Source organism: Rhinatrema bivittatum, chromosome 4 (genome assembly GCF_901001135.1).
Source record: "Rhinatrema bivittatum chromosome 4, aRhiBiv1.1, whole genome shotgun sequence".
Classification (NCBI taxonomy): domain Eukaryota; kingdom Metazoa; phylum Chordata; class Amphibia; order Gymnophiona; family Rhinatrematidae; genus Rhinatrema; species Rhinatrema bivittatum.
The window spans coordinates 374039707-374067256 of NC_042618.1; the positions used below are offsets into that span (position 1 = coordinate 374039707).

Here is a 27550-nt window from a genome sequence, read left to right on the forward strand (position 1 = left end):
AATTATTTACTCTTTCAGATAACAGAAGGACTAAGGGGCACTCCATGAAGTTAGCATGTAGCACATTTAAAACAAATCAGAGAAAATTATTTTTTACTCAACACACACTTAAGCTCTGGAATTTGTTGCCAGAAGATGTGGTTAGGGCAATTAGTATAAGTTGGATTTAAAAAAGGTTTGGATAAGTTCATGGATGGGAAGTCCATTAATTGCGATTAATCAAGTTGTCTTAGGGAATAGCTACTGATATTACTGGCATTAGTAACATGGGATCTACTTAATGTTTGGGTACTTGCCAGGTACATGTAACCTAGATTGACCCAGTATGGCAACTTCTTATGTTCTTATATAGAGTCTAACTTTCAAATCTAGCTGCAGTACTGCATTTGTGTGCATAAGTGGATACACAGAAATTTATTCTAATATTTTATAAACTGCAGTGAAAGTTGCACAGTTTATAAAATACCATGTAGTTCTTCTCTGAAAATATGTTTCAGTAGATGCAAATTTTTGTGGATACCACCGCGGGCTGGGCCCGCAAGCGGCTTACTCACCTCCTTTGCCGGCCAATGCCACTGTTTCCACGACAGAATGAGTGCCACCAATGCCCGATGCTGCCACTTCCTGCTTCTATGCGGCTTGTGATGCCACCGATGCTGCCACTGTTGTTTGCGACCAGGAGCCACCGCTGAGGCCATTTTTCATGGCTGAGTGCTGCCGCCGCCAGCTTTTGCTCCTGCACGGTCTGGAAAAATGACCAACATTCCTCTTCGTGTCACGCTGCCTCCCTCGGTGCATGCGCCTCTCCTCAGAATTTAAAGGGTCTGTAGTGGGAAAAGCTCTGTGGCCCTTCCAAATGATGTCAGCCTGCTTGCCCTATAAAAGGGCTCTTCTGTCTGTCCCTTGTTGCCTTCGCAAGGAGTTGTCATGCTCCTGTAGTCTTGTTGCAGTTCTCCCTCCAGGAGTCTTTGGTGTTCCAGTCTTTCCTTCTTCAAGGCCTTCATGCTCTTCATTGGAGCTCTTCTATGTTCTTTGTTCCCATGGTCCTGGTCTCTCGACGGTCCCTGTATCTTCTGTTCCTGATGTTCCAGGCTTTGTCTCCAAGTTCTGCTTTCTCGTCCACTCCTCCAGGCGTGCCAGCGTCATGGTCTGTGACCAGCCCATGGGTTGTGTAGGGCGCCTCATGGCAAACGGCCTGTCTTCATTGCTGGTCAAGTCTCCGGAAGTCCCTTGTTTTTAAACATGGGGGTCCCGTCCCTGGTTCTGAGTTCCCGAGTCCTAAATCCTTGAATCTTGTTCCTGGTGTTTAGAGCTTCTTGCCCAGCTTTTGTCCATGTCCAAGTCTCAATTCCTGAGTCTGCTCTGCCTCTGGTGTGGTCTGCAACCAGCCCTTGGGTTGTGTAGTGTGAGCAGCAGCACAGGACTCTCCCAGAGTCTTCGTCATGTTTCCAGTGCCAAGTCTTCATCATGTTCCAAGCCCAGAGTCTGCTCCACATTCAGCGTGGTCCGCAACCAGCCCACAGGCCGTGTAGGGCACGCTGTGGCTTAGGGCTCAATCTGCACCTGCACCTGAATCTGTTCCTGAATCTGAACTCGAACCTGAGCCTGAAACCTGAAGTTCCAAGTCTTCAGTGCCTTCATCTAAGTTCTTGCCTCCAGAGTCATCTTCTGTCCTTGTCCTCCTGATGCACAAGCCATTCCCAAGCGACAGGTCCAAAAGAGCTTTTGAGTGGCCGAAGGGCTACTCCCTAGACCAGCATTGCATTGCTGGGTCTCACTCCTGTGCATTCTGGTTCAGATGAGTCTCTGAGTGTTCCAAGTCTCCAAGCGTGTCTAGCCTGTGCCCAGATGTGGTCGCCTACCCACAGGGTGTACCTCAGAGCATCACCCTGGGGTTGTGCCTTGGTCTAAGAGCTCATGCTCTCACTGGTGATTGGGCCACGAGCCCTGATTGCAACACAAACGTTTCCAATGCAAAGAAAGCACTTACACCCTCTATTTTATAAACATGCACACGTACATTTTTGGCGTGAAAAATAAATATAACATGTACACATAAACATCTCACTTTATATGCAGGTTGGAACTGGGTGGAGCCAGTGGGTCTTACAAGACTCACACAGTACAGGAAAGCTAGCAGAGAAGAAGGAAGAGGAGGCAGAAGCAGCAGATAAGAGGCACTGTTCACTGAATTTCTATTGTCTTCCAGAGTTGGTCCCGAGGGAGGTGGGGTTGGAACAGATAAAATAGATGATGATTGCACGGGTGGTTGGGTGTTGGAAGGTGATAATACTGGTGGACGGGGGGGGGGGGGGGGGGGGAGGGTTGGGGGTTGTTGAGTGGGGAGAAAGAATGCGGTGGTGCAAGAGGGTGGACGAGGGGTGAAAAACAGGAAATAATGCCAGGGGAGTGGAGAGAAGGGAAGCTGATAATGCCAGGGGGTTGGCAGAGGGAAGGAAAGAGGATGAAGCCAGGGAAATTGGGAGATGGGAGATGCTTATGTCAGGGAAGTTGGGGGGTGGAGGGACAGTGATGATGTGTTGTGACAAAGTGAACCCAACATAGGGTGTGCCACAACATGAAAATGGTTAGGCACCACTGCTCTATGGGGTCAATTTTCAAACTTTGGGAGTTAGGTTTCTAAATTGTACCTTTTGAACTGAACTAAATTTAGAGGTCTATTTCAACTACCTACAGTACTTGAATGTAATGTGGTTTGAAGTGGTTGAAAGGCAGAATATAAATCAAATCAAATAAATAAAAGAAAATAAGGTGTCTGAAAAGTGGGTGGCCACAGGGCAGGAGTTAGGGCAGGGGGAAAAAGTTAGGTAACTAAATCCAGGCGAATGAATGATGGTCCTAAAGGGAAATTTTTCAGCCAAAAACTGAAGGGGCCTATATTCAGACTGCCAAAAAGATGCTGCTTTTAGGGAGCGCTAAGCACTTCACTTACAGGCCGATTCAGTAAAGTCCACTGGAGAGCGGACGAACGCCCGCTCTCCCAGCGCGTGCACCGGCCACTCGCCGGTGCGCGCGATTCAGTATTCAAATTACGCGGTGCGGTAGAAATGGGCAAAAGGAGGCGCTAGGGACACTAGCGCGTCCCTAGCGCCTCCTTTTAGCCCGGAGCGGCGGCTGTCAGTGGGTTTGACAGCCGACGCTCAATTTTGCCGGCGTCTGTTCTCGAGCCTGCTGACAGCCACGGGCTTGGAAACCAGACGCCGGCAAAATTGAGCGTCCGGTTTTCAGGCCGACAGCCGCCGGCCCATTTAAAATTTTTTTTTTTTTTAAACGTTTTTTACTCTTCGGGACCTCCGACTTAATATCGCCATGATATTAAGTCGCAGGGTGCACAGAAAAGCAGTTTTTACTGCTTTTCTGTGCACTTTCCCGATGCCGGCAGAAATTAGCGCCTACCTTTGGGTAGGCGCTAATTTCTGAAAGTAAAATGTGCAGCTTGGCTGCACATTTTACTTACTGTATCCCGCGGACATACCTAATAGGGCCCTCAACATGCATTTGCATGTTGAGGGCGCTATTAGGTGCCGCGGGTTGGACGCGCGTTTTCCTCCCCTTACTGAATAAGGGGTAAGGGAAAACGTGCGTCCAAGGGCAGGATAACAGTGTGCTCCGTCGGAGCGCACTGTACTGTATCGGCCTGTTAGTGCTTTTAGGGAGCTGACCACTGTGAATGACCAGCATTTCTTTCATGAATGGCTATTCAGAAATGCAGAGATGACAAAACAGATACATGGCACCTTCCAACATTAAATATTGAAGCACAGTGCAGAACTTGCAATAATAAAATGGTGTTAGTTAGTTGGGGCCTTATCACCTGTTAACATGAGAACGAACGCCAGCAGAAAAGCATCAGTTCCCAAGAACATTTCTTTTTTAATATTTTGGCCCATGTTGTTGTCTCCTGGATACGTATTAGCTACATCCTGACAAGCTAAATGGGCTTTCAGTCTCCAGTTCTGTCTCCAAGCAGAGTTCTGCGCTTTGACCTCCTTGGAATTTGCGCTCACAAGAGACTATTATATCCGCCAGGCTGTCTTGCTTGCAGCCAGCACTGGGTTAATGTGCCACAGGAGTTTCTCTTCTTTTCAGCGTTTTCTTTGAATGCTGACATAATGCTGCAGTTCTTGAGATTCAGAGCCAGTCTGCCATAATGCTGCAGGAGGCAGTCACAGTTTCTGCAAGCCGAGGAGAGAACTGGGCTGATGTTCAGATATTCTATTTATACCCTGGGCACTGTGCTTTATTTGTTTTGTACAGATTGCAGGAGGATTCTTTTTCCAGCCTGTAAAAACTCAGGCAAAAATTTTTCCCCATTCTCGAGGGTGGGGAAGCTTCTACCTACCATAAGACATACGAAGCTAGTGCTGCCTACATCCAGCAACGTTATTGAAATAAGTAAGGAAGATTCATCTTTAAGTGCAATAGCTGAGAATCCCTTGTCAAAGATCTGAATTTTTCCCTAGATAAATAAAAATTAACAAAGCTTAACCTGGTCACACAGACAACATAGGCTAAACTTCACATTCTTCAGAGCATCAGCCTCCTGGATATAAATATTTCTAAACCTCCACACAGAATTGGTTTCTCTGCTCCATAAGGACGGATGGTGGAAAAGTCCGGGGTTTATGTACAAAAGATTAGCTGCATGCAGAAGCACAGCTTATAGAAAGCAGAAGTACATTTTCAGGTCTGTTTTTGAAAAATGTTCTTCCGATGGGAGTTTCTGGCTCTCGCCCAGGGTGAAATTCTGTTGGCATCTTTCCAGCAGACCCAATCTTGACGGCAACACAGAGTCCAGCAAACTGGAGACGTTCTTAGAGGAAAGAGGCACCTTTGGGTAGATAAGCACACACATGCAATGGATCTCTGGTCTTCTTTCTTGTCCACCCTCACCAACTACGTAACATCCATTCAGAAAAAGACGAGAGAAGCAGAGATCTGACGCCAGGCTACAGAGAGCCCTGGAATACCCTGGAGGGGAGTACAGAAACTTGCAGTGACTTAGCAGTTGACCACATAAAACTTTTGCATGGAGAACAGATGCAAGTCAAAATAAAAATACTGGTATATCGGTTTATTTTATTTATTTATTTATTTTTTACATTTCTGGCTCCATCGTAGTTCTAGAGATGAAATCGTTTTTGAAAGCATCTTCCTTATGGGGCTGTAGTGTTTGCCATTGGGCAGCACATATTCAGCATGCAGAACACACACCTGGAGGCTGATCTTAGCACAGGACAATGTCAAAGTGACAGTATGCCCCTATATGCTGTGCCAGCCTAAAATGGACAATGAATAAAATAAAGTTATTGGTACTGCAAATCTTTGCATGACTTCCAGTGCCCTAAGGAGAAAATCTATGAGCGTCACAAATAAACTGAGGTGCTGAAATTTTGCAACAAAGAGGAAGCTGAAGGGAGGCAATGCGAAATGAAAGTCCTTGCCGCAGCTTTATTTATGGTTTTTACTTATATTTTTGGCCTGGAAAGTTCCTCCTGCTCCTTTGGATTTCCAGCTCAGATGGTTCAGGCCTCTAACAGGCTCTGGCACCATGAGCCTTCACTTAAACCTACTGAGGAGCTTCTCCCCTATTTCTTTAATCCCATTGCAACTCAGCCGAGCTAGCACAGTGACTATCCTCGGCCAGGGGCCACAAACCATGGCTAACCTCCAGAGTCTGGCTAATGTAGACCTAAGTATGGCCACTAGATGTTGCGGTTGAGTGCTAGCTGAGGACTCCCATCCCTACGGGCTATGAACATTGCTTCCACAGCATTCCCAGCACCGACCAGCATGGGGGGCAGTAGCCCAGCCTGGAAATGGAACCCAGGTCTTCTGCATGGCAGTACACAGCATGCACTGCACTCAGGGAACAAGCACATAATGCTACTGTGGCCATCCGAGAAACATTCAGGCAGTACGCACAGCTTTAAGGGACTGCTGAACGGAATTGTTTGGCCCCTATAATTAAACAATCTAATAAAATTAGATCATAAAAGCCTTTAAAATGTTCACGTGGAGGTAGATTTTTAAAAAGACCGCGCATGCATCCATGTGCACACATGGATGTGCCAATTTTATAACATGTGCGCGCCAGCGATCTGTTGGCCGCACGCGCATGTGCGGGCGGACCGCGCAGGGAGGGCGAATTTTCGAATATTATGTGCGGCAATGCAATCGGGCCTCCCCCCTGCCTAACCTTCCTTCCCTTTCCCCTCTCCACCCCCACCCCTAAACCCTACGTAGCTACCCCAAATTTCTTTTTTATCTTAGCACTTACTGCTCCTCTGGAGCAGAAGTAGTTTTCGCATGCCGGCTGGCTGCTGGCGCGCGCTTCCCCAGGATAGTGGCTAATGGCCCCTGTGCCAGCCGGCCTCCGACCCGCCCCTCCCCAGCCTGCCCCTTTTTCAGGGCCCGGCCCTTGTGCGCGTATCAGCAGTTATGCGTGTGGCTCTTTAGAAAATGCGCGCGGTGCCCACGCACATAACTGCCGGTATGTGACACATTTAAAACTAATCGGAGAAAGTTCTTTTTCACTCAACGCACAATTAAACTCTGGAATTTGTTGACAGAGGATGTGGTTAGTGCAGTTAGTATAGCGGTGTTTAAAAAAGGATTGGATAAGTTCTTGGAGGAGAAGTCCATTACCTGCTATTAAGTTCACTTAGAGAATAGCCACTGCCATTAGCAATGGTAACATGGAATAGACTTAGTTTTTGGGTACTTGCCAGGTTCTTATGGCCTGGATTGGCCTGTTGGAAACAGGATGCTGGGCTTGATGGACCCTTGGTCTGACCCAGCATGGCATGTTCTTATGTACTTATGTGTGCCCATGGCCCTTTGAAAATTAGGGCTTTGGTTATCATCCCCCCCCCCCCCCCCCCCACCCACACACACTTCATCCTCCATCATGCAATAAGCCATTAATGTTTAAACACTCCCTGAGAGGAGACCATGCTAAAACAGAGAGCAATACACCCTGAAAGAGATACTACTTTGTGATTTGTGAGTTTTCTTCCAAGTACCATGCACACAGATAGCCTACTAGGGTGTCGCCATTCAGCATGTGGCTTCTTGACAGGTTCAGCAGTAGCTTGGAGCATTACAGATGCGTACGGAGCCCCAAAGCAGGATGCCAGTACCTTTATAACATGGTAAGATGAGGAGTAACTGGCCCATCCAAGTTGCGTTCTTTCTGGTTCTCTCAGGTATATTCATTTCCACGCTTTAAACCAGCACCAGCTGAATCCAGTTCCTACCACTGCCCTCTATAATCTGTCCCAAGATAGCACCTCATTTAAACAATGTTTCTCCGTTTGAGAATACAGATAGCTAACCTTCTGCCCTTCGCTCCTGGCTTTAAACCATGGGTCTATGGGCCTGGTGGGAAATAAAGACCCCCACGGAGCTGCTCTGAATGACGGCGGTGCACTTAAGCGCCATGCTACAGCCGATACAGCACGCGCTCTCCCTGCCCCTGCCACTCATCCACACGGGCTTCTCCTTGTAAATAAGCAATCAGGGACAAAAGTCCCCTTTTCTGCAAAAATATTCTGGAAATCAACTGCCATCCCGCCCTGGATGATTCCATTAAGAGAATGGCCGCTAGTGTTAATCATGTAAAATCAGGATGGAGAGCTGGACCCTGCAGGCAACGGCATCAGGAGCTGCATTTAAAAGAATGGCCTGTGGTTCCTCCTGCATTTTCTCTACACATAAGAAATGATTGATAAGGCAGAACAAAAGGCTGCCTCCTTGGGAGGCAACCTCAGGGAAGTAGCTGCCGTCTGAAGCAGTGGGGGTTAATCATACTTCACCTCTGCTCTTTTACTGCCTCTTTAGATTAACTCAATAAAATAAAGAGTTAGCATTGAAATATTAAACTGGTTGCCCTGCAGTTACAGTGACATGCTGTCGTCTTACCATTTTATTTTATTTGTATGTCAAGTGGCAGGTGAATTCTGCAGGGCGTCTTCAGTCAATACCTTTAGTTTATTGACATTTTCCTTGCACAGGACAATGCCTGCTCATCACTAATGGTGGAGTTTTCTCTGCTGTTACATCTTCTCATATGGACTAAGCTGCCAGTGTTTCTTCTTCTCTGCCCTCTTGACTAAGATGCTGGTTCTTAAGTTTCTTTGCTTGTTTTACAATATAGCCACTTGTATTGCATTTTCTATTGTACATAATAAGGTCAATATTCAAAGGCATTTAGCTGGATAACTTGTAAGTTATCCAGCTAAATGCCAATTTTTGAATATTCCCGGCACCTGTCTAAATTGTAGCTGGATAAGTCGGTGTCTGACTAAAATTTAGCCAAATAAGGAAGACGACTTTCTAGGGTTTTCCGGGGCAGCGATCAGTTAGGCAGAATGTGTACCCAATTAACTCTGATATTTAGAGTTAGCCAAATAAGATTTTCGGGGTAACTCTATCCAGTCAAAGGAGCAGGGTTAAAGTTATCCAGAAATATCTTCCCAGGAAAACTTTTAAGCTTAGGCGGCTATATTCAAAGAATACAGCCACGTAATCATCAGCACATTAAAAAAAAATAAACCCAGGTCCAGGCTTGAGGCTCTGGCCCCCCCCTCCCTGAGTGGATTTCAAAACTGGGCCAGTGGGTCCATGTCCCTCACCAGCTCCAAAATATTGTAAAAATGTATCGGACCAAAAGGCTCAAGGAGACAGGCCAGCCACCACCCCTTGGCGATTCAGGTAGGGGGGTCCTGGTAGAGGATCCCCACTCCTCCAAGCCAACCCCAGCCCTAACTTCTTGGCTGGCACATCCAAATGGTGAAGGCCACTGGGGTCATGGTATGTGTACCACCCCCAGAGGTGAGACTTGTTGTTTCCAATAATATTAAACTTATCTGGCTTTCAGCCGGATAATTTATTTGTTTTTACCCATTTTGGAAAACTGGCCTCATAGGATTTTGGCCCATTTCTGCATAAACGACACCATTATAAACTAGAGCAGCATTGAAGCTTTGAAGGGTAGAATTCAAGCTTTTGTACATTCCCAGTATTGGCCTTTTACTTTATACCCTGCAGGGGGAGAAAATGAGAGAATGCATTGGGTTTTTCTGTGGCTGCTTAGTGTGGTGTCTGCACCATAAGACAAAACATCCTCAATGTCTAATTTACAATCTTGCAAGAGATGTAAAACGTGCTGGAGGGAAGATGAAAGAAAGTGGCTAGAAGTGGTAGGTAAAGCTTCTTATTACCCCCAACGGTGGTGTCCACCGATGCTAGAGCTGCTGAGACAGCTAATTGCTGCAATTAAGTATATCTGTAATCAGCAGCCACCCTACCAACCTGTCTCAACAGGAATGAGCAAACCTATTCAATTTATTTCCCTACTCTAAGCCACATCAGGTTATTGCAGTTCATGTTTTTAAATTATAAAGCACAGTGACCATTATAAAATCTAAACCCAGCACTTTCTCCATCTGGATGCAGCTTTTTTTTGTCAGTTTCCAACAGGATGTCCTGATTATATAGTAGAGGTAAATTAAGCTGCACCTCTTTCCCGTATACTATTCTGGGCCCCTCACATCACCCTTTAAGACAGAGGTTTGCATTTCTCCAGCCCAGTTCTGTCTGATACACAGTAGGTGGATGGCTCAAGTTGTAGATTTACAGATCGCATATAACTAGTGAGCACTTGCCATATACAGAGTCTTCAGTCTAATTAAAACTTTCTCTCAAATAGCCTTAAAATACAGATGGGACTAAGCGCAGAAGCATTCTGGGTACTGGCATGCCAATTAGCATAAACAGAGCCTTATTTATCAAGGGTTTTTCCCAAAGGCACCCTGAAAGAGAAGTCCTTTAATAAATGAAGATAGTTATGCCCCTTTGCAGTTCTCAGTTTCTTGAACTAATACTTGATGCAGTGCAGTATCCTGACAAGGCTTTTAGGTCATAATAGGTTCTCAAATAGGACATGTGAGTAACAAGAAGCCTCCCATGCATTGTTGATGTAATAGCAGTAACTTCAAATTTAGCCAAGTTGAGTCTTGCTCTACAATCTCTCTACTATGCCAACAAATGAAAGGTCTCACTTAGCTCTTACCCTTTGAACAAAATGCACCTGAACAGTCTCCTTTTCTCATAGAATTTAGGGCTGGCTAGTTTATACATAGGCAGTATGCACAACACAAGCGCAAAAGGAGAACCTTATTACAACTTTTCTTACAGATTTGATCAGTCAGTGGAGTTACATTTATCTGACAGTCAAAAAGTTAAATACACTCTAATACTGGAATTTTTTTTTACCCTGACAGGTGCTCCAGAAGCTTAGTAAATGGGAACGGCTGACATTTGTCTGAAACTGTGATGAAGAAGCAAACATTTACAAACTGACACAATGTGACTTGGCTGCAATTCACCAAGGCCTATATTAGCAGTAGGTTCAGGCTTATTACTTCAATCTGCAGATCACTGCTGCTGCACCATTTCTGTAAAGAAACATGCACCACTGCAAGATAGCACACCCTGGCCTTGAAAGAATTGTAAGGCATTACTAAGTAGCAGGAATCTGCATTTGTTATCATTCATTTTGGTAAATTTTTTATGGACATAAAATTCAGTTTTATGCATATAAGACAGCATTTATGCATATAACCTTTCAAAACAAAATGAAACAAACCAAAAAACAGGCCAAAAAAAGTTGAAACGAACGAACAAACGGAACCAATCATTTTTTTGTGTACACATCCCTACTAAGTGACAAAAATAGATAAATAAATAAATAAAACTGGAAATTCTGATTTTAGCAACACTGGCAGTATCCCTTTAAGTGCAAACTAGTCCTCAAGCAGGCAACAGTCAGAAATGTATAGAGTCTGTACAGATGTTTTTACTTTAATGCTGGATCATATATAGAAAGAGCAAAGAAAGACGTAAGCAGGCAGAAGAAAAGAGCATATACACCCATTACATCCCAAATGCCTTTCTAAGTATTCGTAACCACATCAACAGCTGGCTTTAATTTTAGAGCTGAAGAGAACAACAGGACACACAAACAAGGATTCCTAGAACTTCAAAAGAGAGGAGGAGTAAGAGCAAAATGGGATCTCATGCGTTTCTGAAATCTGACAATTTTAAAGGATTGTCATGCAGAACTAAACTGAACTAATATTTCAGCCAATCTGTCGTCCACTGTGCAGGAGAGCATGTACCTTGTAGCAGTGCACGAGTGCCAGATGCAGAAGAATGTTTCCAGTTTCCTAAAGAGGAAAAAGTGATGTCACCTCTTGGTTTTCCCCTTTCGCACCCCTGCTCCGTTGTATTTGTGCTGACAGCTCACACTGCAAGATACACTATGCAATGCAAACAGTGCAAAATGAATCCAAACACGTTAATATAACTTAGTGAAAAAGATGACTAAGGCCCGGCAACCTGCAGCCACCAGCCAGCCAGACAAGGCTGCGCAAGACTGGATGATAGAACATCTGCAACTACCCAGTCAGTGTCTTTGGCTAGCATGTGCATTTTAATGTATCAAATTAGCTTCTTTAAACAGATGAAAAAAGGAATATACTAGTTGGGGAGTTGCTGGGAGTTTTAATTGATCTTAATTTGAAAAGAAATTGCACTTATGATAATCACACAGGTTGGGCTGCCTCGCATTGCCTGAGCAGAAGACAATTCTTTGGATTCAGGTTCAATCCACTGCCCTGTAGGTATGTATGCTATTGTCTGTATCGTAGACAAATCACATGCCAGGGTACTGCAGAACAGCCTGTCACGCTCAACCTACAGCTAGACAAAGCAACACATATCTGTATATTTAATGCACATAGGCGTTCCCCTTTCAGCTGATCAAAAACTTCCTGTTTCACTCCCTCAGTATTGCTCATGTGCCTCCACCAAACTTCTGATCCAGGCCTCCACTATATCCTGCCTTGGTATCTTCAGCTCCCTCCTGCTGGGTCTCCCCGGGTGCCCTCCAACCAGTTCACAGCGACAGCGTTTGCGTAACTGAGTTCTGATACACCACTTCATTATTTCATGTCCTCCAAAATCTCCCATTGCTCAGCCTACAATTCAGAAAACCTGTGCAGGACTTGCATTTCTTGCAGTTCCCAGTTTTAGCTCAGCTGACCCTCGGATACCACTCTCCCGCCTAGTTTTTCATGTTCCAGTCAGAGCTCCTCCTCAGCATCCTACTTGTCTGCCACATGCTCACCTCGTGGGATGTCTTTCTTCTGGCACTGCCTTCCTTTCTGTATCCCTTCCCCTACTGCTTACCATCTTCTGGGCCTTGTTTAAGACTTTTTCCAGCATGACATCTTTTAATTGGACTAATTTAATACATCAGTGACTAGCTTTCTAGAGCTATGCTGACCTATTGAAGGGAGTATAGCTTTCAAAAGCTAGTCACAGATTTATTAATTTAGTTCAATAAAAAGACATCACCTACAGCTTGTCTGTTGACCCTTATTTCTATGTATTCAGCATGCTGATGTTATTCTGGTTATCTATACTGTGACTTACTAATGTTATAGTCCTCATAATACATTGCTGCTATTTTTGTTATTTGCACTATCTTTTATAATGTTGTATTACTATTGTGATATACATTGTTGTAAGCTGACCTTGGGCATTGTCCAAATGGAAAGTCAGTTTTAAATAAAAATGAATGATGATAATGATGGACTAACACTGCAACCACAATATGTTGCTCCTTCTCAACAGAATGTGTCTTATTCATAAAGGATTTTTTTTTCCAGAGTTAAGACTGAAACACCACTTCGTACCACAGACACAGGTACAGTCGGGCCTTTAACTCCTACATCTTCCTACTCACTTGACCTCCATTTGTGACTTAGTGACCCAAACCTTTATTTTTTTTTTTTTGATTCCTTGGATTCCTCTTTGCTAAATCTTTCCTGCAAATGTGCTGGATAAAAAGGCACTGCATAAAGGTGTTACAAGAAATACAATAATAGTAATAACCCCAGAGATTATCCCCTTTTGGCTTGTACTAATTGACCTTCAGTTTATTTTATTTACAGGAGAATCCCAAGTCAGCCTAGTAGTCTAGTGAGCAATGCTTTTATTGACCATGTGGGAGAGACGGTCAGTCCAGGACAAATGTCTACACTCTTTGTCCAGGACATCTAGAAGTACTGCTGAGGTGACATTCTCAGATCAGATGGGAGGGAGAGAAAAGGAATGGTGCACAGTTTTTATCCACTTCCTCCCTGCATAGAAACTGATTAGAACAAAATGACAAGGCAACCAAGTGATAGCAGTTGGTTTTAATTCTTTAAATATAGGTGCAAAGTTTATTAAATAAATACCAGCTTTGTAAGAAAGCATTTGACTGATTTTATAAAGATTATTGGGCTATATTCCCTTATCTCATTGTATTTTTAATCTCATCCTATTACTGCTACTATATTTTCTTTTCTTATTAGATTATTGCTTGTTATATTGCACCGTTTCTATTAACTTTTACTGTTGGTGTTTTTGTATTTGGTGTTTTATTTTATGATTTTATTGTTTCAGTGGCATTTATCACTTTAATGTTGGATTTGTGTTTATAGATTTATACTTCACCTTGACGTATTCTTAAGATAGAGTATAAATAAATGAGAAATAAATGTGAATACATAATTCAATCAAAACTATTTTAATAACATTTCTAGACACTGATCTCTCTAAAACTCTCTTTCTACCACAAAACAATGCCACCTACCCCTGCGAAGCTGGGACTCCCAACATTCCAAAAGGATACAGCACTCACCAGTAGCACTCACCAGAGGTCCAGCCACACCAGTGTTTAGAATTTGCTTTTGTTCCAAGGACTCTAGCAGTTAAAGGATTATGAGAAAGGCAAAAGGCTAAGCCAAAATACAACGGTGAAGTAAAGATTTAAGACGGCTATTGCTTCGCTGTCTAGAAAGTCAGTGCCACAAAGGAAAATGTATGCAGTATTCTTTCCACAGTAGAAAAAAAAAATTCAAGTTTAAGTATCTGGACTACTATTCTAGACGATGGATACCCTGATTCTCACTCTACTTGCTACATAACAGCACGCTAATAGATTTTCTGCCCCTTAGTGATTCTTATAATTAGGAAAGAGGGAGCAGAAGAAGGGCTCAGGTCCTTGCCCGATATTAACTACGTGATACATGGTCACCTCTTCTGCTTGTTGACATTACCTGTCGAGGAGTGCTAAGTGCAGGGGCTAATGCTGGCTTAGTATGGTAGCGGCTGGAGACGCATGACTGTTCTATGTTGGCTCATCAAAACATGTAAAGCTTTCTAGAGGCCCAAAAGCCTGGGGCAAGCGCAAGACTCCCTGCTTGCACTCCATTGGTCCCTTACCTCTTTCAGTTCCTGTGCAACAGAATTCAGGCGTTCATTCTCAGACAAGGTGTTAGTAAGAACATTTCGCGACTGTTTCAGCTCCGTCTGCAGCTCCAGCAACCTTTTTCATGTAGTATTCTTCCTTGGTGGCAGACTCTTGAATCAGGGTCTCTTCACGGCTCTCCCCATCAGCTGCAACTTTCTTGGGGTTGGTATGAGCTTGTCCAAAAGCCTAAAAATCAGAAATACAAACTTAATTTAAAAAAAAAAAAAAAAGGAACATGCAAAATGCTCCAAACATAAGACATAGGGGCGGATTTTATTAAAAGCCCTGCTCGCGTAAATCCCGCCGGATTTATGCGAGCAGGGCCTTGCGCGGCCGGTGCGGCCTATGTTCCATAGCGCACCGGCGCGCGCAGAGCCCAGGGACTCGCGTAAGTCCCGGGGTTTTTCGAGGGGGCGTGTCGGGGGCGTGTCGGATCGGCACAGCGTTTTGGGGGGGCGGGACACGGTGTTTCGGGGGTGGGCCCGGGGGCGTGGTTTCGGCCCGGGGCGGTCCGGGGGAGTGGCCTGCGCCCTCCAGAACCGCCCCCCAGGTCGCGTCTCGGCGCGCTAGCGGCCCGCTGGCGCGCGGGGATTACTTCTCCCTCCGGGAGGCGTAAATCCCCCGACAAAGGTAGGGGGGGTATAGATAGGGCCGGGGGGGGTGGGTTAGATAGAGAGGAAGGGAGGGGAGGTGAGGGGAGGGCGAAAGCGAGTTCCCTCCGAGGCCGCTCCGATTTCGGAGCGGCCTCGGAGGGAACAGCAGCAGGCTGCACGGCTCGGCGCGCGCCGGCTACACGACATCGGCAGCCTTGCGCGCGCCGATCCTGGATTTTAGCTGCTACGCGCGTATCTATAAATCAAGCGTACTTTTGTTTGCACCTGGTGCACCAACAAAAGTACGCGAAGGCGCACTTTCTTAAACTCTACCCCACATAAGAAATTGCCATGTGGGTCAGACCAAGGGTCCATCAATCCCAGCATCCTGTATCCAACAGAGGCCAAACCAGGCCACAAGAACCTGGCAATTACCCAAACAACAAGAAGAACCCATGCTACTGGTGCAATTAATAGCAATGGCTATTCCCTAAGTAAACTTGATTAATAGCCGTTAATGGACTTCTCCTCCAAGAATTTATCCAAACCTTTTTTGAACCCAGCTACACTAACTGCACTAACCACATCCTCTGGCAACCAAATTCCAGAGCTTTATTGTGCGTGAAAAAGAATTTCTCCGATTAGTCTTAAATGTGCTACTTGCTAACTTCATGGAATACCCCCCAGTCCTTCTATATTGAAAGTGTAAATAACCGAGTCACATCTACTCGTTCAAGACCTCTCATGATCTTTAAAGACCTCTATTCATATCCCCCCCTCAGCCGTCTCTTCTCCAAGCTTGAACAGCCCTAATCTGTTCAGCCTTTCCTCATAGGGGAGCTGTTCCATCCCCTTTATCAAAGTTTCTATTTTATCTCTTGAAATCACTGCAAACAGTAGTCACAAAGCAGACTTACTTATGATTCCCTGCCTGACTGCATCGACCCATCAACTGATAATACTAGTAACAGGCGAGCCTGGCTATTATTTATTCAGTTTTAATATTATACCCACTTGATCTATAATGCTCAACAGTTTACAATTCTTATTCACATTCATAAAATCATGAATACATAAAATAATTAAAGATTATAGACATCACATGGTCCCCCCCCCCCCCACTTAATAATACTGCATCAGCTGCAAAGATAATGACACAGCCTAGTCCATTGATGGCAAACTCCAGTCCTCGAGTGCCAGGTTTTCATGGATAGCCACAATGAATATGCATGATATAGATCTGCATGCAATGGAGGCAGCGCATGCAAATCTTATCATGCATATTCATTGTAAATATCCTGAAACCTGACTGTTTGTGGCACTTGAGGACTGAAGTTTGAAGTTTGCCATCACTGGCCTAGTCGGTATTACACTAGCTTTACTCATTCATGTTATCATAACTTAGCTGCAGAACATAGTTCCTAATATGATATTACTATTGACTGAATTCCTGTTCAAATAAAATGTTTTCAACTTCTTCCTAAAATGAAGTAATGAAGCCTCTTTTGGTTTTTTTTGGTTTTTTTTTTTAACTCATCTGGTAAAATATTTCATAATACAGGACCTGCAACTCCGAACATTCACTCACGGGATTCTCCCAACCTGATCTGCCTAACCGAAGGAACATCCAGTACATTTTGAAAGGAGAATTGTAATACATGACTTGGAGATTTTTAATACAATGTTAAAACAAACTGGAGTGAGTCTTTTAATACCTTTAAAGATCAAGGTTAATACCTTGACTTTTGCCATTCTATTGGCAAAATATGTAGTTTCTTTTAGGACCAACGTGACATTGCTCTTTAGATGAAATTCCAGAGATCATTCAGTCGGCAGTATTCTGGATAAGCTCAAGGGCTTTTCAACAAAGATAGCAGTAGGCCCAAGGCATTAAGTAGTCAATTGGTGCCATCATAAATGCTTTGAACAATAGTTCTAAGGTTATATTCTCCCAGAAAGGGTTTTTATATTGCAGATCTGTCACATTTTCCAGAAAGCCACACTTTACCATGTTCTTAATATGGGAATGAAAGGAATCAAACTGAATGCCCACATTCCTCCACTGAACAGTAATTGAAATCTGAGTATTTCCAAAACAGCAGTACTGTGGGCATCTCGGGGGCAGGAAAGTGAGCACGCAAAACAATTTCCGACTTTTTCAGATTGAGAGCTAATTTATTGGTGTGTGCTAGCCAATTGTTTATAGCCGTCAGGCAAGTAGCAACCCTGGCTAATGCGTCAGAAACTGATAAAGAAATAGGGAAATAAAACTGAATATCATCAGCGTAAATCTTATAGCTGACACCTAAATTCGCCAAGATGTGACAAAGTGAGGAATTATAGATGTTGAAGAGGATAGCAGACAAAGCAGATCCTTGTGGTACTCCAGTACGCAAAACACGAGATGGCATCTTGGAGTATCCTAAAACTACTTTTTGGTGACAATCAGTCAAATAAGATGAGAACCATTTTAGTATAGTAGATGTAATATCGAGTGCAGAAAGACATTCTAAAAATATATCTTGGTTAAATATATTGAAGGCCAAGAAGATATCTAGTCCCTACATCAAATCTTTACTGAAATACCTCCAAACTAGAGATATGAAGAGTCTTAATATTGTGACTATAGCCTTCGGCAAGCAAGGCATTGACCATATGAGCTATATAAGAACACACAATGACACACAATAATTCCGCTACCACAATAGAGTGTTAATTGGGCAAAGGTTAGTTTTCAAATTTTAAATTACCTCATCTACTTCTCAAGTTGAAGATAGATCAAAGCTCTCCCACTTTTCTCCTTTAGATAGCAATATGTTACCAATATTGGGGCACAGTAATCCTGAGACTTGTGAGAGCACTCTATCAACCTTGGAAGCACAATGGTCCAAAATGCACTCTCCAAAGTCATAGTATTGGTATGATCATTGTTGTTTACAAACAAATTAACAATATAAAATAACTCTTGTGGATGAGAAACAGATGTCTGAATCAAATCAGGAAAGTTGGTTTTTTTTGCATTATCTATTATAGATCTATAGTTCGACAGTTACACATGATATATTTTAAGATTATTACTTGACTTAGACCACCATCCAGTCTCCTGTAACTCACATTTAGCATTTTGAATGATATCCAAAAAACAATGAAGCATAATTTCTTCATTTACGCCAGAGATCCCTCAAACGGGCAATTATATCTAAAACAGAATCAAAGGACCAATGGGTGACTGCCTTATCAAGTTGCATCTCAGAAATTACAGCTAAATTAAAGAGTGTCCTGTGCGCACGCCGGGAGAGCGGACGCTCGCCTGCTCTCCCCACGATTTTTACTGTATGCGGCCTGCTAGATAGCTAACACTCAAGTAAGTGGATACTATCCACTGAGGGGTGCTAAGATAAACCAAAAAGGTGTACTAATAAACCTACAAGTTGCCGTGACCACAGATATACTAAATTGAATATTAAACAGCGGATCTAACCAGCAGACCTCCTTGCAACTATAATTAAATTATCCTTTATCAGGCCAGTTGTCACAAGTAAAAATTAGGTCCAGTGTGTGACCATGACGGCGTGTCCATAACGACTTGGACCCACACAAAGCTAGCATGGCAATCAAGAAAGTCCTTTATATTATTTATGTATGTCTGACTTGTGTTCTGATGTGTGGAATCAGAAAAGGCACCTATTATTATACTAAAATGAAATATAGATAAGAAAGGTGAAGGGGAATCGCAAAACATCAATACCTACAAAAATGTATTTGCAGAAAGAATTCAGTTGGTGCTTAAAATAAAACAAACGTATTCTCCTGGATGTTGGAGATTTTTATTTGATTTAATTCCTCAGACAAAATATATGTTAAAGCCTCTCCTTCATAAATACTGCCCATTCCAACCTCAGTTATCTGAGTCACTATCGCTGCCACTCTTTTATTCTATCAGCAGCTTGTGTGGGCCCCGACCCTATCCAAGCAAAGCATGAACACAGCACACACATGTGGAAGAGCACCCTTGGGGAATGGCATCACCATAACAAACGGTACGCCACCATTTATTTTAAAAAAATTACAAAAAACTATAATAAAATATCAGGACAAAAAGAAAAGAAATCTAAAAAGAAAACAAAGGCTAGAAAAAAAAAAAAAAAGAGAGGCAAGCAATCTAAAGGGAACTGCTGCTGCTTTTTACACTTTCATTTGTTTTAGGTGAACAGCTTTTACAATGGAGAGTGCTGTTAGAAAAGGAGATTTCCATTGTCATTTCTTGAAGTCAATGACAAGGAGGCTGGCTTCCACAGCCAGCTATCTAATGTCACACGGAAGCAGTGTCAAGGGCAGGCCGGGTACATCTCCAGGCCTCTTCTATCCAAACTCTTTTGTCTGGTGAAGATTTGTTTTAAAAGAGCCTTTGATGGGCTCTACCGCTTATCCCCTCCATCTCCCCCTCAGGAAACTAATTTCCAAAACTCACCGGCAGCCAGGATTAGCTTTAATTATTTCTGTATATTAGACAAGAAGCATTTAACAATGCCGCAATTACCTGCTCCGAAGTGACTGACACCGATGATTGAATGTTTGTCTGTTTCCCGTCTGGCGTTAAAGGCAGTCACTTATTGCTCTTATTCAATGGCGTTGGATGTCAGATAAGCAAAATAAGACTAACAGGAAAAATAAATACCCACTGAGAAAGCCCTTGCTACATTCACAGAGCCCTCCACCCCAAGAGAAATCAAAAAGCATCACCTTTCAGACAGAAAGGACAGCACCATCTGTGCAAGTCATTATTAAAGTCATTTCAACTGAAATAAAGCAGCTTAAAAGCCCTAGAGTACCAAAAGGTCTCAGAAATGTTAGAGGGAGTGCAAAATCCATAAGCCTGGTCTCAAACTTACATTTTTCCTGGAGTTAAAAATTCATTTTTCACTGTTTTTGCGGGGGAGGGTGGGGGTGTATATGATACAAGACGCCTGGGCTAAAACAGAAGGCGTTTAAATAAAGTTTAGAGATATGGCATACCAGATTGCCTGGTAAGATGAACTTAACCGATGACGAACACATGCTTAAGTCGCTCCACGACCCACATATGATGAGGGTCTTGAGGAGCTGTCAACAGAATAATCAGGAAAAAAATGCTCAGGAACATAAAACTGCTCCTACAAATGCAATTTTCTCCCACTTTAAAGAGCAGTTCCTCCATCTCAAAGGGACACGGAATAAAAAAAAGAGAACTTTGGCTGGATCCTTTTTTTTTTTTTTTTTTTTTTTAATCAATTCTAAAAGTTAAAATGCTCAATGAAGCCACAGGACTTCAGTGAATTGCTTTGCGACAGATGCAGGGTCTTTATCTAGGCATAAGCAACAGAGGCAATTGCCTGGATGGCAAACGCCCAGGCCTAAGAGGAGCCAGCTCCCACTTGCTATAGGGTCACGCGCCACTGTTGCATCAAAGATGCTCCAACATGTCCCCTCTGCAGGGGGGCAGGGAGGAGGGGAGGGAGGGGAAGTCTCCTCTCCCCCCCCCAACTCTTCAGCCCTGCTATGGTTGCCAAAAGCTTAACTCCAGGCCTGGGCAGATTTATCTTCCACTTCCAGACAGCTCCACCTCAATCATTTCAGCCACCTACGAGCTGCTGCCTGAAATGCATCCAACCAGGGACTGAGCCTCTGACAAGTGACTGATAGGAAGCGGGGAGACGGCTCAATCTGCCACCCAGCATTTAGGGGGAGCCCAGTTAATCCACTGACAGGAGCAATACATACAACTTTCCAACTCAGTTTTATAAATCCATGGACATGGACCTAGAGGAAATACATTCATTTCCCACTCCTCCTTCAGCTGCCTACTCGTAGCAAAGCAGAAGGCACTGGTTATCAGCATCAGGTTCTGCTTTGTCAATGGATACCCCCAACCAATTTATTAGCCTGTAGTGTGGTGCGGCAGCCTGTAGCATAGCGTTTCAGCAGTCAAAAGGAGGGCCTTGGACACTGGAAGGGTCTTGGACCTCAAGCTGGAAAAATGAAAACAGGCAATAGCAATGACAGGGTGTGAGAGGTGAGCCAAAATAGATTTACCGCACAAAGTGTCCCTTGAATAGAGATAGTGTGTATGAGTAAAGAATGCCACTATATGGAGAACTTGATTTTTAATACAACAGGTGCCAGGCATGGGGGATTTCTTGCCCCGGGCGTCAAACTGTCTTGTGAAGGGCAAGACTCAAAGACTGACAGAAGCTGGGAGAGGAAGGATACGCACTGTTCTGCTATTCCATGGTACTAGCGATCCGCCAGAGGGCGTAAATATAAATTAGAAGCTGCATCCTCACAGTCACCAGACAGGCCCAATGCAAAGCTAAAGCTGTCTGGCGGAAAAGAGACAGCAGGATGGTGTGGGTAATTCAAGTCATCATCTCTTAAATCGGGGGGGGGGGGGGGGGGAACTGGGGTAGAAACTGAGCACACAGGAACTACTGGCATGGCCCCCTCAAATGAAATGGTGAGAAGGTAGACAGCAGGTCATCCAGGAAAAGCAGCCACACTGGGTTCTGCATATATAGGGTAAGGAGGGGAAGGTAAGAAGTTTAGGGCTGGTCTTACAACAAAAGAAGCCACCATAGCAAATGTTTTATGAGACCAAATGAATTATAAATGTTTTATTCCAACTGACGGAAAAGGCCCTTGTGCTATAAACATACATAGATACCTTAATCTAATATTGTTTTATGTATACACATTAATCCTCTTCTGGTTATATTTTTGGGAGTCCTGGTGCATCCACTAAGATCGCACGGGCGGGTGAGGAGCTGCAGACCTTTGAAAGGCTAGGGATGATTGAGGCAGTCTTCAAGGTCAGACCAGAGACCTCAAACTTCAAACCCACAAGTGGGCACAGCCTTTAAAGCTTCTCTCAAACCTGCAAGCCCCTTATGGCCATGCCAAACAAACAATTTAAAGGATGGAAACCGAACACCACAAACAAGAAGTTTTATTCAAATTAAACTGCCATTAAATGGAAAATCTAATTAACATCCATGGCTACAGGGAATATTTGCTTTGACTCATGCCTAGAAAATTGAAAACACTCATTTGCATATACTTAGGGACCTTCATTTTCAGTTTTTATTTTTCTTCCCTGGCAATTTATTAGTGTTTATCATAATGAAATAAATAGGGGAAAAATCAGTGGACAAAAATGACTTTTCCCCACCCTTTTTGTCTGGTATACAATAAGCACTGAAATTCCCTGGAAAACAAAATAAAAGCTTAAAACAAAGATCCCAATGCATCACAATACGAGCAGTGCCATGCATTTTCACTTTTGCCATGTTTGGTACTTCAGCAAGAGAAGGTATTCCCCCTTTCCAATCCCTGCAGACTTATCCTCACCAATTCCAAGCAATTGTCTCTAACAATCATTTCAGGTTTTAGCCCTGGTGGCCTCTGTTTAAAAATCTACAGTTTCTGTGGTAAGGAAAGATCAGTATGAAATCTTCCACCAGGAGTTCACGTGTCAAAAATGGAAACTCAAAGCTTTCAAAAGATTATGAGGCCAATATTCCGCCACTGAACCAACCAAGCAAGATAGCTGGATGGTGAGTGAGTGAGCGAGCTGTGTTCCTGAAGGTTCTGACTTGATATTTGCTAGCTTTTTAGGTGCTCTGTGTGTCAGCATGTGAACGTTATTTTCTTGCTCTAAGACTAAGGATAAACGTATCCGGCTAACTTGGCCAAAATATTGAACAGAGCAGAATATACTTGGCTATCTTACAGTTAGCCACATAAGTTATCCAGCTAACCTTAAAACAGCCAAACATCTGCATTAGACTTATTCAGCTGTTTACACTGGATAAGGCTGAATTCTTTTCAGGTTTTGCTGCCTCTTCTGGGATCATCTGGAGATGATGATGTCCATGTGCTTTCCAGATCATACAGGTCCCTTTCCCAGACCTCTGTGCTCTTGAAAGCTCACGTAGGTCATCTGTGCATAATTCTTACTCTGGGCCAAGGAAAGATGTCGTGGCTTACAAAGTGCACAGCTGCTGACTGATGGCATGAGAATTCACAGTCAGAATATGACCAATTACCTAGGCTTGCATTTGTATGAGCAAGATGTGAGGTTTAGTGTGAGGCTGTCCTCTGGTTGCTCACTCTTGGGTTCGGTGGCATAGATGCTCTGGCTGCCAGGAATCTGCAGGGATGCTTCTCTGTGACACTCACCGATAGGAATGTGCATTCATTTTTTTTCATTTCCCCTTTTAGAGTGCAATGATTTTTTTTTTTTTTAGTATACATTAAAACATTTTAGTGCACAGTAAAATTAAACTGAAGCAAAAGAAAAAAAAAAAGAACCAAATAAAAATGAAGCAAAGCAAAAATAAAAATGAATATATTCTGGCTGCACAATTATTCTTTGGGTAAACCCTGCAGCCTGAGTCACTTCTGAAGCTCCAATCGCTTCCAGATAGAACAGGAAAGGACCTCAAGAGGTTTTTATCCATCCCTCTGCCTCCAGACAAGGCCCATTCTACCTAAACTATCCCAGACAGACACTTAGCTCTTCCTCTGGTTTTGTGCTTCTCTGGAGCTCCAGATGAGGATGTCAAGAGGGGGCTATTACACTCCATGTCCTTTCATTATCTGTGTAGTCTTGCTCTGAAACATTTCATGTGTGAAACAATTTAGCTCTAACCTAATTTCCGCCATAGAGGGTGAAGGTACCTTTCCTGTTCTTTATTTATTACATTTATTTAGTGCCCATGCAACATGTCAGTAGGGCTTTGTGAACAATCCATCACCTTGCTAACCCTCCGACTCCCAGATCATTAATTGCAGCGACTCCTTGTAAAGCGCAAGACGTCGGACATTGTGCACATCAACTTACAGCCGGGCACAGCAAACACAAAACAAAGTATTTGTCCCCTCTTACTGGTAAAACGTTTTAAAAAGGAAGGCATTATGTTAAATGCTATACAAGCTTGATCTGCCAACACATTCCTTTGGGATGCGATATAAAATATTGTAATATGCTGGAGTTGGGACATTCTGCCTCCCAGCAGGTGAGAGACCTTCGGTTACAGAGACGTCTGCACGGTTCTCTTGGTTTCAGCACTGGTCTAATCACTCACCCGCTCACTTGGGGAAGGTAAGGTGGCTGTGTCTTTGGCCCCAGGAGGAGGCCACATTGTAGGCCTCCATCAGGCCTGAGAGGACAGAGAAAGGGTTGCATCGGGGAACAGGAGGGAGTAGAGGAAGAGAATGAGAAGGCTGGAAGGTGGGGGAGGGGGGGGGAGTGTGTGCCAGAGTGAGGGGAGATGAAGAGAGAGGGAGAACTGAAACTGGTTGAAATGAGTAGAGGGGGAGCGGGGAGTAGCACGGGGGGGGGGGGGGGGGGGGGGGGGGGGCAATGTGCACTTGCCAAAATGTAGGGGGAAGGGGTGATGGCAGAAGTACACGGTGAGTGCATTTTGCCCCTGGCAAGGAAGTTCTAGAGGAATTTTGCAAAGCCTGGATCAGATTCTTGTTGCGATAAAGCGCTTTCAGTTTTCTCTCTGGTAATCTCTTTATCAAGGTGGTCTGAGTGAGTAAGTGAGTGAGCGAGCTGTGTTCTTGAAGGTTCTGACTTGATATTTGTTAAGATTTTTAGGTGCTTTGTGTGTCAGCATGTAAACGTTACTTTCCTGCTCTAAGACTAAGGATAAACGGCAGAAGTCTTTGTGTGGACCGGCCCGGTAGCTCAGTGGCAATGCTGTGCCTCGCTCCACAGAGGGACCTGGGTTCAGTTCCTAGCTCAGGTTTTCCAATTCCTGGGCCAGGAGGGGATGCTACAGAGGTAATGTTCATCATACCTGGGAATTTATATCAATTGTTGGGTCTCTGGATAAATTCTAAAAAGCGCCAGTCCTCTCTGTTTACCCCTGAAGCGCTTCCCAGACAGGAAGCTTCTGGGGCACAGGATAAGAGGGGTTGCACAATTTGTTTTCTGCTCTGCAGTGTCTGTTCCAACCTCGCCCTCCCACCTCACATTCTTTGGGGAAACCCACAGGGAAGAGGGCAGGAGGGGGATAGGCTTGGAGCAGACACTGCAGGCTGCATGGGGGGAGAAACCATAGGGAGGGAGGGTGGCTGGATCAGACCCAGCTCAGCCTGCAGCTGTAATTCCAGGACTTGGGACTCAGCTAAGGGCAGAGTGAGTGTGCACAAGTCAGGGAGCTGTGACTTATAGGGCTGGCGAGTGCTGGGGCTCAGGGAGGGAGAGAGTGAGCTGGAACAGAGAAGGCTGACATGCATGCTCCGGGTCTCCCTTTTCACCCCTGGTAAGCAGAACTTCCCTGCCCTGGGGGAGAGGGAGTCGTTGGCATTGCCCAGTGGTGCCTTTCCAGAAACCTGGCTGCAATGACTGGCTAGGTGAATTGGGATGGGGTATAAAGCAGTGTAAAACTCTCCTGGTTTTAGATCCTGGCCCTGGAAGCCAAAAACTGTTGGGTTTTTGGCTTCCAGGACCAGGACCTACAACACAAAAAGTGTTGTGTCCAGGTGCACGTCCATGCATTGACCTATAGCAGAGCAAAAGCACGACTATTACATTCACTTGCGGTGCTTGGGTTTGTTTTTTTATTTTATGGGAAATTTAATACTCCTGGTCTGGCCAGGATCCAAACCATTTTGGGTTGCTAATGGGGGGTCAGGTGGCAAGGCGTTAACTTTCCCCCATATTAAACGGATTCCCAAACTCAGCCAAAAGGCCAAGAAAATAGACTGTCCTCAGCTCTCGACTCAGACCTTAGCTGTGATCCAGAAATGAAGATTCATTCCTTTTTACTTCTGAGAAAAGTGACGTTCAAGGCTGGGTCTCGCTTCCAGTCATCCCCCTCCTGCCCTCTTCCCTGTGGGCTTCCCGAAGAATTGAAGGGAAGAGGTGGGACAGGTTGGAACAGACACCGCAGAGCAGAAATGCTCCAGCAGACTAGAATTCTGTACATTGTTAAATAGAAATGGTGAGTTACGTTCTCCTGGATTTATGGACCTCAGGCTACTGCTCACTCCTTGTTGGATTATTTGGAAGCTGATGTAGGTACCTGCAGTTCTGCAGATCAGGATATCGCTGGGGGAAGCGAGTGTTTTCCAGGGCCATGTCCCAAATTCTGGAAATATAGTAGAGAATAGGCTGGAAGATAAAGACCCCCCCCCCAGGCCATTTCATCTGCCCATGTGCCCTTCCTGCTGCAATAATGCAGACCCTGCTTGTGACCACTGGTTTAGACAGTTACATTTGGACTTAGCCAGCTTAAGTGGCGCCATTTCAATATTTGGGCACAGCCAGCAGCTGCCACTGAGCTGCCTAATTATTTATCTGGCTAAATGGTTTGCTAGGGGTGGGATGGGGTGTTAGCCGGATCAGGGCAGATATATAAGTCTTCTCCAGGCCCAGTGCAGTTGATTATTTATTTATTCTTATATACATTCATGTTATCGCCTTATTTTAAACACCTCAAGGTGATTTACAAATGACATGCCAAATACAACAAACAGTCTGCCCTTACCAGGGAACAAATGCACTCACTATTTTTGCCTGTGACCCTTCCCCCACACTCCCTAAACCATAAAAAAAAAGGTTATTAGGAAGCAGCACTTTAAAAGTGGAGATCAATGCATGCTACTCACCCACTGGAAGTCAAGTTCATTGGAGCTCAGCAGCAAGAAATTGTTGGGAGGGAGAGGAAGGTCAAGGGAGGGAAATGTTGAGGACATGACATGAACTGGAAACAGAATCCATGAAATATACAGTGACAGTCCAGTAGTCCCCTAGACAAGGGAAACAATGAACTGATATCTCTGCAAGGCACGGAAGGGTCATTCTAAATGTCTTCCACAGGGCTGCATCAGCAGCACTGGAAGGGAAGGGCTAATGAAGCCATGATATGTGAGGGTGGCTTTTTAACATCTAATCTTTGTGCCACAGACCAACAAAACTGCTATGAGATGGACTCTGCCACGGTCTTGGAAATTCCTTTACGGTTCATCTTTGTAACATAAGGAACAGGAAACATTTGTTTTAGATAATTCTATTTCCAGTCAAAATAGAATCAAACAGGAAGAAAATCAGGACAAAACATAAAAAAATAAAATAAAAGGAAGACCTAGGAATAGACAGCACAGTGAAGTCAAAAGACAGGAAAGCCAATACTTTAAAGGCTAATGCAGCCAGTCTTCCTTGCTCGGAAAGGATCCTTTGTCACCTCCGTTCTATACAGCTCAGAGTTTGCTTTCAACTACCACAGTTCACGGAGAGGATACAAACGCATTTCAGATACATAATTAAATGCTGTAATTTCTTTAATTTTTTCTTTGATAATGTTTGATCTTTGAGCGGGTTCCCTAAATAGCACTGTCCACTCCCTCTCTCTCTGTGTTAGCAATGCCACATTTTGAAGTTTTAATGTTTGCATTTTTTGGGGGGTGGAGAGGAGGATTGAACAAATCATGATTCAAAGTTGTATGACTCAAACTTTTCTTTTCCCATCTCTCGTTAATTTCTCTCTTGTGGGGTTGAGAGTGCCTCCTTAAAAGAAAA

General features: G+C 44.0%; 1 protein-coding gene across 1 annotated transcript in view; it reads right to left on the reverse strand.

Moving 5' to 3' along the window:
• Positions 1–27550, reverse strand: part of BICD2 (BICD cargo adaptor 2) — a 223436-nt gene that overhangs the window by 100165 nt on the left and 95721 nt on the right. Inside the window, 2 exon segments of the mRNA XM_029600869.1 lie at positions 14362–14460; positions 14462–14575. Coding sequence (XP_029456729.1) covers positions 14362–14460; positions 14462–14575 — 213 coding nt within the window.